At 42.1% G+C, this 13,214-nt stretch overlaps 1 protein-coding gene across 1 annotated transcript; it reads left to right on the forward strand.

Annotated features, from left to right (window-relative positions):
* Positions 1-1,146: 1,146 nt before the first annotated feature.
* Positions 1,147-1,971, forward strand: LOC124001170 (MORN repeat-containing protein 2-like). The gene has a single exon (XM_046307773.1). The coding sequence runs from the start codon at positions 1,236-1,238 to the stop codon at positions 1,668-1,670; it is 435 nt and encodes a 144-aa protein (XP_046163729.1). The 5' UTR covers positions 1,147-1,235; the 3' UTR covers positions 1,671-1,971.
* Positions 1,972-13,214: the final 11,243 nt, after the last annotated feature.

Below are 13,214 nucleotides of genomic sequence, written 5' to 3' on the forward strand. Positions count from 1 at the left end.
AAGATCAGTTCTGGGGCACCCAAAGATAATATCTTTGCAGCTTTGAAAACGTCAGAGTGTTTTCTTTCCAAAGCTGGCAATTATATGCATAGTCGAGCATCTTTTTGTGACAAAATATTGCTCTTAAAACGGGCACGTTTTTTTATCCAATAATGAAATATCGCCCCCCTAGCTTCAACTGGTTAAGGTAGTCTCAAGGTATTTCTCATCTGAGGTATAGTACCTTATGATAAGCTGTAGACCACACTATCTACCAAGAGTGTTTTCATCAATATTTTTTCGCCGCCGTCTATTTACCACCACAAACGGACGCTGGCACTAAGACCGCACTCAATGAGCTGTATAAGGCCATAAGCAAACAAGAAAATGCTCATCCAGAAGCGTCAATCCTAGTGAATCCTATTCATTATTTTTATTTCTACTTTGCACATTCTTCCACTGCAAATCTACCATACCAGTGTTTTACTTGCGATATTGTATTTACTTTGCCACCATGGCCTTTTTTAAAACTTTACCTCCCTTATCTCACCTCATTTGCTCACATCGTATATAGACTTGTTTATACTGTATTATTGACTGTATGATTGTTTTACTCCATGTGTAACTCTGTGTCGTTGTATGTGTCGAACTGCTTTGCTTTATCTTGGCCAGGTCGCAATTGTAAATGAGAACTTGTTCTCAACTTGCCTACCTGTTTAAATAAAGGTGAAATAAATAAAAATATCAAATCCAATTTTATTGGTCACATACACATATTTGCGGGTGTAGTGAAATTCTTGTGTTCCTAGCTCCAACAGTGCAGTAGTATCTAACAATTCACAACAATACACACAAATGGAATTAAGAAATATATAAATACTAGGACGAGCAATGTTGGAGTGGGATTGACTACAATACAGTAGAATTGAACACAGTGTATACACATGAAATGTGGAAGCAGTATGTAAACATTATTAAAGTGACTAGTTTTCCATTATTAAAGTGACCAGTGAGTCCATATCTACGTATATAGGGCAGCAGGCTCTAAGGTGCAGGGTTGAGTAGCCGGGTGGTAGCCGGCTAATGATGGCTATTTAACAGCCTGATTGCCTTGTGATAGAAGCTGTTTTTCAGTCTCTCGGTCCCAGCTTTGATGTTTTCAATACGAAATGTATTGACTAGCTTGACAGCCAGCTAAAGTTAGCTAAAAGCTCTAACTATATTGAGTAAATTCAATTTGACGAAGCATTACTAAAATGTCAGAGAAGAAAAAAGGAAAGGTCACAGAAAGCGAAGAGGAAGGGAATTTGCAAGTATCCTACATTTTCCCAAATGGTGACAGATATGGAGAGTGCTGCGGGTCCACAGAGGGAGTCGTGGTGAGGCGTGGTATGGGCAAACACACCTCAGCCAGTGGTGTCACCTACACTGGAGAGTGGCATGATGACAAGATGAATGGCAGAGGGACTCTGGAGCATCCCTCTGGGGCCCTGTATGAAGGGGACTTCAAAGACAACATGTATCATGGCACAGGGACATACAGCTTCTCTGACGGGACCAAATACTGCGGCAGCTTCAGCAAGAACAGGTTGGAGGGTGACGGGGAGTTCATCGACTCTCAGGGACTTGTTTGGATTGGAGGCTTCCACAACAAGGCAGCTCCTGGATTAAAACTTAAACTCAGCATGTAACCCATGACATAATGAAAGACTTTAGTAGTCAGCGTATGACAGTGTGGTGCACACACCTCATGGCACCGTGCAATGAATGAGTCATTGCTTTGAGTCACACAGCCAAGAGTCCTCTTTGGAGGTGCTGAAACACAGTCTGTCTGTGTGTGTGTGTGGCTGTGTAAGCCTCAGTTAACCAACAGTGTTAAGCTAAAACTGTTTCTACTACAGTTTATTTGGAATCTTTTAACTCTTCATAAACAGCGTACAAATCTAGATCGGTGGAGGAATCCATCAATGTTCTGTTTCTTGAACGCCAACAAGAATGTACGTAGAATGTATGCACACATGACTGTAAGTCGCTTTGGATAAAAGCGTCTGCTAAATGGCATATATTATTATTTATATATTACTTGTACTGACCTCGCCGTCTGGCTGGTAACGGGGTAAACAGGCCGTAGCTCAGGTGGTTGATGTCCTTGATTATCTTTTTGGCAAACCGCACCACCCTATGCAGAGCCCTGCGGTTGCGGGCTGTGCAGTTGCCGTACCAAGCAGTGATACAGCCAGGCTAAATGCTCTCCGTTGTGCATCTGTAAAAGTTTGTGAAGGTCTTCGGGGCCAAGCCAAATTTCTTCAGCTTCCTGAGGTTTAAGAGGCACTGTTGCGCCTTCTTCACCACACTGTCTGTCTTGGTGGACCATTTCAGATTGTCAGTGATGTGTACGCCGAGGAGCTTGAACCTTCTCCACTGCGGTTCCGTCGATGTGGATAGGGGCATGTTCCCTCTTGATGATTGTGTTGGAGGCGTGGCCACGCAGTCATGGGTAAACAGGGAGTACAGGAGGGGGCTGAGCACGCACCCTTTTGGGGCTCCTGTGTTGAGGCTCAGCGAAGTGGAGGTGTTGTTTCCTACCTTCACCACCTGGGGAGGCCTGTCAGGAAGTCCAGGACCCAGTTGCACAGAGCGGGGTTCAGACCCAGGGCCTCGAGCTTAATGGTGTTGAAGGCTGAGCTATAGTCAATGAACAGCATTCTTACATACTGTAGGTATTCCTCTTGTCCAGATGGGATAGGGCAGTGTGCAGTACTATGGCGATTACATCATCTGAGGAACAATTGGGGTGGTATTTCAATTGAAGTGGGTCTAGGGTGTCAGGTAAAGTAGAGGTGATATGATCCTTAAATAGCTTCTCAAATCACTTCATGATGACAGAAGTGAGTGCTACGGGGCGATAGTCATTTAGTTCAGTTACCTTTCCTTTCTTGGGTAGAAGAACAATAGTGGACATCTTGAAGCAAGTGGGGACAGCAGACTGGGATAGGAAGAGATTGAATGTATCCGTAAAAACTTCAATCAGCTGGTCTGCGCATGCTCTGGGGATGCTGTCTGGGCCGGCAGCCTTGCTTACACGCTTAAATGTCTTACTCACATTGCCCATGGAGAATGAGATCCCACAGTCTTTGGGAGCTGGCCACGTCGGTGGCACTGTGTTATCCTCAAAGTGGGTAAATGTGTTTAGCTTGTCCGGGAGCAGGACGTAGCTGGTTTTCCCTTTGTAATCTGTGATCGTCTGTAGACCCTGCCACACACGTCTCGTGTCTGAGCTGTTGAATGGCATCTCCACTTTGACACTGTACTGACGTTTTGCCTGTCTGATTGCCTTACGGAGGGAATAACTACACTGTTTGTTTTCAACCATATTCCCAGTCAACTTGCCATGGTTATATTCAGTTATTCGCATGAATGCTGCCATCTATCCATTGTTTCTGGTTTGGGTAGGTTTTAATAGTCACAGTGGGAACAACATCCCTATACACTTCCTGATGAACTCAGTCACCGTGTCCGTGTGTAAGTCAATGTTATTCTCAGAGGCTACCCGGAACATATCCCAGTCCACATGATCAAAACAATCTTGAACCATGGATTTCCGATTGGTCAGACCTGTGCTGAATAGACCTTAGCACGGGTACTTCCTGTAGTTTCTGCCTATAAGAGAAAAATGGAGTAGTGATCTGATTTGCTGAAGGGAGGGCAGGGGAGGGCCTTGTTGGCATCCGGAAGGGGGAGTAGCAGTGGTCGAGCTTTTTAGCAGTGCGAGTACTACAGTCAATGTGTTGACAGAACTTCGGTAACGTTTTCCTCAAATTTGCTTTCTTACAAGTCCAGTGTAGTCCCTTGAGGGCCGTCGTGGTATCGGCTTGAGGGGGAATATACGTGGCTGTGACTATAAGCGAAGATAATTATCTTGGGATGTAAATATGGTCAGCATTTGATTGTGAGGTATTCTAGGTGAGGTAAACAAAAGGACTTGAGTTTCTATACGTTATCATAATCACACCATGAGTAGATAATCATGGAACATACTCCACCACCTTTCTTCCCCCTGGAGAGTACTTTATTCCTGTCTTTGCGATGTACTGAGAACCCAGCTGTCTGTATGAAGGGGACAGTATATCTGGAGAGAGCCCTGATTCCGTGAAACAGAATATGTTACAATTCCTGATGTCTCTCTGGAAGGAGATCCTCGCCCTGAGCTTGTCTACTTTATTGTCCAGGGACTGAACATTAGCGAGTAATGGAGGATAGTGTGCATGCATCCTGAGTCAGACTAGAAGTTCATTCCGAATACCTCTTCTCCGTCGGCGGTGTCTTGGAGCAGCCTCTGGAATAAGTTTAATTGCCCTGGTGGGTACGAACAAAGGATCCAATTAAGGAAAGTCGTAATGCTGGGGAGTTAACGCCGCTCTAATATCCTAAAGTTATTTCTGGCTGTATGTAATAACACAAAAAACGTTCTGGGCTAATAATGTAAGAAATAGCACACAGCTCCAAAAAATATAGCAAAGTTGCTTAGGAGCTAGAAGCAGAGTTGCAATGTATGTCGGCGCCATCTTGCTATTTACTCTGATGCTCGTTGGATGTGCCAGGGCTTGCAAACTATTACGGACTACAAAGGGAAACCCAGCCACCTGCTGCCCAGTGACGCGAGCTAACCAGACGGGCTAAATGTATTTCATGCTCGTTTCGAGACAAGCAACACTGAACCATGCATGAGAGCATCAGCTGTTCCGGACGACTGTGTGATCACACTCTCCATAGCCAATGTGAGCAAGACCTTTAAACAGGTCAACATTCACAAGGCCGTGGGGCCAGATGGACAAACAGACGGACAAACTCAGAGCATTGGCAGACAAACTGGCAAGTCTCTTTTTCAACCTCTCCCTAACCAAGTCTGTAATACCTACATGTTTCAAGCAGACCATCATAGTCCCTGTGCCAAATAGTGAAGGTAACCTGCCTAAATGACTGCTGTCGGTAGCTATGAAGTGCTTTGAAAGGCTGGTCATGGCTCACATGTACTCCAATTCTCATACTGCCCCAACAGATACACAGATGACGCAATCTCAATTGCACTCCACACTGCTATTTTCCACCTGGACAACAGGAACACCTATGTGAGAAAGCTGTTCATTGACTACAGCTCAGTGTTCAACACCATAGTGCCCACAAAGCTCATCACTAAGCTTGGGACTAAACACCTCCCCTCTGCAACTGGATCCTGGATTTCCTGACGGGTCTCCCACAGGTGGTAAGGATAGGCAACAGCACATCTGCCATGCTGATCCTCAACACATGGCCCCCTCCGGGGTGCGTGCTTAGTGTGGTGCCAGGACAACAACCTCTCTCTCCACGTGAGCAAGACACATTAAGGGAAAACACACCAAGACAGTCGTGAAAGGCACGACAAAACATATTCCCCCTAAGGAGACTGAAAAGATTTGTCATGGGTCCTCAGATCCTCAAAAGGTACTACAGCTGCACCATTGAGAGCATCCTGACAGGTTGCATCACTTTCTGGTATGGCAACTGCTCAGCCTCCGACTGCAAGGCACTACAGAGGGTAGTGCGTACGGCCCAGTACGTCACGGTGGCCAAGCTTCCTGCCATCCAGGACTGCTATACCAGGCAGAGGAAGGCCCTAAAAATGATCAAAGACTCCAGCCACCCTAGTCATAGACTGTTCTCTCTGCTATCGCACGGCAAGCGGTACCGGAGCCCCAAGTCTAGGTCCAAGAGGCTTCTACTAAACAGTTTCCACCCCCAAGCCATAAGACTCCTGAACATCTAATCAAATGGCTACCCATATCATTTGCATTACCCCCCCCCCTCTTTTACACTGTTGCTACTCTCTGTTATACTCTATGCATAGTCACTTTCATAACTCTCTCTCTCTATCCGTACATATTGCCTCAATTGCCTCAACTAACCGGTGTCCCTGCACATTGACTCTGTACCGGCACCCCCTGTATAGAGCCTCGCAATTGTTATTTTACTGCTGCTCTTTAATTATTTGTAACTTTTTTTCCCTTAAACTGCATTGTTGGTTAAGGGATTGTAAAGTAAGCATTTCACTGCTTACTGAAAAATAACATTTGATTTGATTTGACCAAATACTACAGGAAAAAGAGGGACAAACACGCTCCCATTCACATCGGTGGGGCCGTAGTGGAGTGGGTTGAGAGTTTCAAGTTCCTTGGTGTTTGTGCAAGTGACTGATTGAACGAATCCTCACTATCTGTATCTGCAATTTGGCAGTACGCCCAGAACCTTGTTTAGAGAAAGGTATATCTCAATTTTAAGGTCTCATCTTCGTGAGGTATTGGTCTGTCACATGCATGACCCAGTATTGGTTGTCATATGAATGAAAAAAAATATTAATTCTGAATGATGAATAAGCTAAATCATGCTAATATATTTTGTCAGTATATAAGGGAACTAACGGTACTGCCACGTTAGAGCTCAAGACAGACATTCACTATGGTGCATCAAGTTTGTTGGAACCTCTAGAGTGCACTGACAATAAACAATGATTCATTTAAGATTGACTTTGAATGTCCCTGTGTAAGAATTTAAACAACAATTTGGCATCAACTAACAGGTTGATTGATTCTGCTTGTGGAGCTCTCCAGTGGGGTCTGCAGTGAAAACTGGTGGCGCATTTTATGAAGCGTGGAGGAGGAACTTCCTGTATGACCAAAAGACGGCGAGACGTGCCCAGACCAGACCCTTACTGTGAGCTGCCCAGGAGGAGACACATCATCCGCGAACAATTGAGGGACGGCAACTGCATTTCAGTAAGTCAATTGAAATGAATCTGTATAACAATATAAATAAATGATGAAAAATAAAATCAAGACAAGTAACGCATAAAAAGATACCCATAGTCTTATAGAGAGAAGGCTATTCACTAGTTTTATAAGAAGACTAGGGCGAGGGCGTAACGGTACCATGGAAAGCCCAGCTGACAGATGTCTGTAGGCATTTATGTATTACATGGTCTGCAGCAACTACATATAACACAAGGTGTTTTTGAATACGTGGTGTTATTAAATATGTACAGGATACATATGGTGCATATGGTACCAAATAATGACAAGAGAATCGTTGAAGATGCACATGAGTAATAAGGGAGATTACCAAGTGTCTTTGGGAATAGTACAAAGTGAATATGCATGTGAAAGTTGCGTGATTGTGAGATATGAAATTTGGATAATAAATGGATTGAAATGATTACTATTAAGATTTAAATATGGATAATAAGAAATTACAAAATTGAAATTTGGATATTAAGCTGATTGAAATGTAGATAATAAGATGATTGAAATTTGTATAACAAGAGATTGAAATGTGGATATTAAGTTGACTGTACAGAGTGAATGAGAGCTGTCTGGGGACTAGCTCCAGTGTGAAAGAGGATTACTGAGTGAGTGAAAGAATGGATATCCCAATCAGTTCTGTGTGAGCTGAGTTTTTAGATATATACGTTATCTAGGGGTTCTGTCCACCGCCGCCCATCGATCTACAGGTAGTGAGCACTGACAGGAGAAGCAATTGAAAGATTTGAGAAGGTAACAGCCCCCGGACACTGATTTCCTTGATATGAAAGATATGTGTACCTCTCGGGCTGCTGCACTGTGATTGTTGCGGCGGTGTGAAGGTGAAAACCTAAAGATTTATAACGTTATAAGGGGATTCTGTATGGAGATATGAAAGGAGAAAGTACTATTCCTGAATATGCTGTTAAATTGAACACTAGTTAATATTAATATTTCAACCTGTCACACCCTGACCATAGTTTGCTTTGTATGTTCTATGTTTTGTTTGGTCAGGGTGTGATCTGTGTGGGCATTCTATGTTGGATGTCTTGTTTGTCTGTTTCTGTGTTTGGGCCTGATATGGTTCTCAATCAGAGGCAGGTGTTAGTCTCTGATTGGGAGCCATATTTAGGTAGCCTGTTTTGTGTTGGGTTTTGTGGGTGATTGTTCCTGTCTTTGTGTTTGTTACACCATATAGGGCTGTTTTCGGGTTTTCACGTTTCTTGTTTTTGTATATTGTTCTATTTTCATCCTTATTAAACACCACGCTGCGTTTGGTTCCGCCTCTGCTTCAACAGAAGAAAGCCGTGACAACCCCTGTATGAATATAACACAGGTGTAGAGGAGAAATGTAAACACAAATGTATAATGTGTTGCTAGAGATCTGATGAAATAACAATAAAAATAAAATGTAAAATAATTTACGACTGGGGGTTGCATGCTATCAGATAATAGCTTCTCATGCTTTCACCGAAAAGCATTTTGAAAATCTGACATGTTGGCTAGATTCACAACGAGTGTAGCTTTAATTGAGTACCCTGCATGTGTGTTTTGATGAAAGTTTGAGTTTTATCGAGTACTATTAGCATTTGGCTAGCATCTCACCTTGCTCTAAGAGGTTTTAACTTCTTTTCTTTCTTTTAATTTTTGGATAAAAAAACGTTCCCGTTTTAAACAAGATATTTTGTCACGAAAAGATGCTCGACTATGCATATAATTGACAGCTTTGGAAAGAAAACACTCTGACGTTTCCAAAACTGAAAAGATATTATCTGTGAGTGCCACAGAACTGATGCTACTGGTGAAACCAAGATGAAATTTCAAACAGGAAATGACCCAGATTTTGAAGGCGCTGTGTTCCAATGTCTCCTTATATGGCTGTGAATGCGCCAGGAATGAGCCTACACTTTCTGTCGTTTCCCCAAGGTGACTGCAGCATTGTGACGTATTTGTAGGCATATCATTGGAAGATCGACCATAAGAGACTACATTTACCAGGTGCCCGCTTGGTGTCCTCCGTCGAAATTATTGCGTAATCTCCAGCTGAGTGCATTTTTCCATTTGGTTCAGAGGAGAAACCAAACTGCCACGAATGATTTATCATTGAATAGATATGTGAAAAACACCTTGAGGTTTGATTCTAAACAATGTTTGCCATGTTTCTGTCGATATTATGGAGTTAATTTTGAAAAATATTTGGCGTTGTAATGACTGAATTTTCGGGGTTTTTTGTTAGCCAAACATGATGAACAAAACGGAGCGATTTCTCCTACACAAATAATATTTTTGGAAAAACTGAACATTTGCTATCTAACTGAGAGTCTCCTCATTGAAAACATCCAAAGTTCTTCAAAGGTAAATGATTTTATTTGAATGCTTTTCTTGTTTTTGTGAAAATGTTGCCTGCTGAATGCTAGGCTTAATGCTATGCTAGCTATCAATACTCTTACACAAATGCTTGTGTAGCTATGGTTGAAAAGCATATTTTGAAAATCTGAGATGACAGTGTTGTTAACAAAATGCTAAGCTTGTGAGCCAATATATTTATTTCATTTCATTTGCGATTTTCATGAATAGTTAACGTTGCGTTATGGTAATGAGCTTGAGGCTATGATTACGCTCCCAGATATGGGATTGCTCGACGCCAGAAGTTAAGGGAGCTCCCAAATTAAGTAAGGCCTGGCCATTTTGATTGTTTTTACCCTATGATTTTTACTATACATATAGCAGCACCCACTCACAGCCCACCTGTAATTAATATGTGTTAATGGTGTTAATACTCTGTTTGATTTTATGTGGGGTCTTTTTATTTTGGTCTAGGTGTTTTTTTTTTTTCATGGGTTAGAAAGGATGCTGTACACAAGTTTCTATTGTCAGAGTTTTGGTTGCATACATTTAAATTATCCTGATAAGAAATGTACTGAAATACCCAATGTATATTTTTTATTTAACAAGCAGTGTTGTTGTTTTTTTGGACGCATGATTTACAATGTGAGTCATGTGTCCAAAGGGGGAATTACCAGTCCCTTGGGGCCCCTGGCCTTTGGTTGGTCCTTTGGTAGATATGCTAATTATTTTTCTTCACATACCTGCCTGTAAAAGGAAAAAATATATGTTGGTGATGGTTGACAGTTACTCCAAATGGATTGAAGTTTTCCCCACATCAAGTAAAATGTTTATCGCTGTTGTTGTTTTCTTTCCTTTTCTTTGTTTTTGTCATGCAACAATAACAATTTCTCCCTAACGATTAACCCTCCATCTTCCTGACCTGTAACTCTACAGTGGGATCGCCAAGATGATAAGGGGAGTATAAGCCAATTTGGGGGAAAAAATAGTTTGATCAACGTGTTGTTTTTCTCTTTGAAATTTGTTTGAAAAATCTGTATTATCCTTTCTGGCGCAGGCGTTCCGCTAGTGACCCACCTCGACAACATCCGGTGAAATTGCAGAGCGCGAAATTCAAATTACAGAAACATTTTACATTCATAAAAATACAAGAAAAAAGCAACATCAGTTAATCTAGCCGCTGTGTCAGATTTCAAAAAGGCTTTACGGCGAAAGCACACCATGCGATTATCTGATGACTGCGCCCCACACACAAAAGCATTAAAAAAATGTTCAACCAGGCAGGTGCGCCACGAAAGTCAGAAATAGTAATAAAATAAATGCCTTACCTTTGAAGATCTCCTTCTGTTGGCACTCCAAAAGGTCCCAGCTACATCACAATCCTTTTGTTCGATAAAGTCCTTCTTTATATTCCCCAAAACTCAGTTTAGCTGGCACGCTTCATTCAATAATCCACCGGTTTCCCTCCTTCAAAATGCATACAAAATTAATCCCAAACGTTACCAATAAACTTCTCCAAACAAGTCAAACAACGTTTATAATCAAACCTCAGGTACCCTGATACGTAAATAAACAATACAAATTTAAGACGGAGAATCGTTGTCATCTTTACTGGAGATAAACAACAAAGAATGCGCTCTCGTCCACGCGCATATGAAAACACTACAGCCAAAATGGGAGCCACTTAGAAAAACTACAAATTCTAGCTAAGTTTTCCAGAAACAAGCCTAAACTCTTTCTAAAGACTCTTGACATCTAGTGGAAGCCATAGGAACTGCAATCTGGGAGGTATTAAACATGACAGCCATTGGAAACAGTGGTAGGCTGATTTTTAAAAAAATGGATGGTTTGTCCTCGGGTTTTTGCCCTAAACTAACCTGTTGTTCTGGTCTGTCCTCTCTCAAGGTTATGGCGAAGGTGACCACAGATGGTGTCTAGGTACATGGAAGGGATCATTTGACCAAGAACAGTGTTAACATCAACCCCCCCTAACCGGCTGAAGCAATGGCGACAATGATGCTCAGTATGGTCCTTCACCACTTCTACCGTGAGACCTGAGTCTGAGCCAGCAACTTATAGACAGCATCCAGTTGAAGCAATCAACTGCCTTTTCTCTCATGCCTTTTTTTCTCAGGAGTGTGACATGAGTCCATGTGGAGTGCGCATGGAGAGATATCCCATCCAAGCTTCTCTCATGCTGCTGGTGTACTGGAAGAAAATGTACAATAAATAATGGACTGTAAAGGACAGTGGCGGCTCAGGTGAGAAACATTATCAAGGGCCATCGACTTCGAACATGTGCCATTGGGAGGACGAACTGAAACACTATCTGAAGAAAAACATGAAGAAATGCCAGAAGGATGAGTGCCGGAAGGGAGAAGGGTGGGCAACCGTGCCCGTAATTTATTTAGGTTTATCCAAAATGGTTTATTTGGAGTTTCAGGTTGATTGTGGAGGTCCGCACACAGCGAAATATATAGTAATTTAGACTAAGAATGCATTGAGATACCAATCTGTCATTACCACAAGTGATGAGAATAGTTAACACTAGAAATGTAAGATGAATATACTGTATGCCAAAGTAAATCTACATTCTGCCAGTATTGGAGTGTGCTAAATTACTTACTTAAAATACAAACTTTATTGTCCCTTTATTGTTGCAGTGTAATGTACATATTTAAAGTGACGTTTAAATACAAAACAAAATTGACAATACAACTTTCATAACAGTTACATACCAATACTACATTTAGAAAAAAAGAATTAGCCTGCTGGCCTTCCTGAGTCGATAGGAACATTAGCCCAAGGTATTTAGGAGGGATATCACACCTGGCATAAATTATTGTCTAGTTCTGTTTTTCCTGCTGAGGAGTGCCCTATACCTGCAGCCAGAGGGCATTCGTTCAAAGTCTGGCTACAGGGGGTGGCATGGGTCTAAAATTATTTTGTGAGCCTTGCGGAGGGCCCTGGCCTTAAAGATCTCAACCAGGCCTGTCTATTTGACTCCAAGTACCTTGCTTGCTGTGGTGATAATCCTTCTCAGCATATTTCTCTGGCTGACAGTGGCATTGCCAAACCAACAAACAATACAAAAAGTTCAAATACTCTCAGTGAAAGATTTGTAAATCAGAGTCAGTGTAGTACAGTCTACATTAAAAGATCCCAGCTTTCTGATCTTTTTGTAGATCATGTCTGTACATTTACTCCACTGAAGCTTAATGTCGAAGAGGACACGCAGGTATTTGTATTCCACTACAATCTGACCTCTGATAGATATATTCTGACCTCTGATAGATGTTGCAGAGGTAGGTGTTGTACACTTCCTGAAGTCTATGCACATCTCTTTGGTCTTGTTGGTATTGAGCTGATTGTATTGAGCTGACACCACTCTACAAAGTCATCTAGAACCGGGCCATGATGTTCTTCGTTATCATAACAAGGTGTCTGTCAGTATGGGAACTAGTACAACTATTAGTGTACAAGATGTACATGAGTGGGGACAAAACACATCCCTGAGGAGAGCCTGTGTTGGTATTGCGTATTTCTGACACGTGGGGACCTATTTTGACTCGCTGTGAGCGTTGGCTCAGGAAGTCCAACAACCACAAAACCAGCCCCCAGCCCCCTACGGAGAAGTCCCGAATGAGTGTCTGTGCCAGAATGTAGGGCTGGATTGTGTTGAAGGCAGAAGAAAAGTCAACAAAAAGTACCCTAACATGGGATCTGGCACCCTCTAGATATCTATAGACCATGTTAAGGAGGATAAGGCTTTTGTATGTGTTACAGGCCTGGGCTTTTGTATCTGTTACATCCCCTGAACAACTTTAAAACATCAGACTGTTTAACAACAACTCTCTCAAACATGTGTAATGATGCGTCCATTTGTTTTATCTCCGATTACAAAGTTGTCTAATTCAAATCTTGAGAAGAAAACATTCCATTTCACATTGCTATTTATAGTCTAATGTTAGCCAGCTAACTAACTAACATCGGACCTATTTGCTTAACTTTAGCTAGCTATGACAATCGGTTTGTATTGCTAGTACTATATGGATTGGG

Source organism: Oncorhynchus gorbuscha, linkage group LG17 (genome assembly GCF_021184085.1).
Source record: "Oncorhynchus gorbuscha isolate QuinsamMale2020 ecotype Even-year linkage group LG17, OgorEven_v1.0, whole genome shotgun sequence".
NCBI classification, from domain to species: Eukaryota; Metazoa; Chordata; class Actinopteri; order Salmoniformes; family Salmonidae; genus Oncorhynchus; species Oncorhynchus gorbuscha.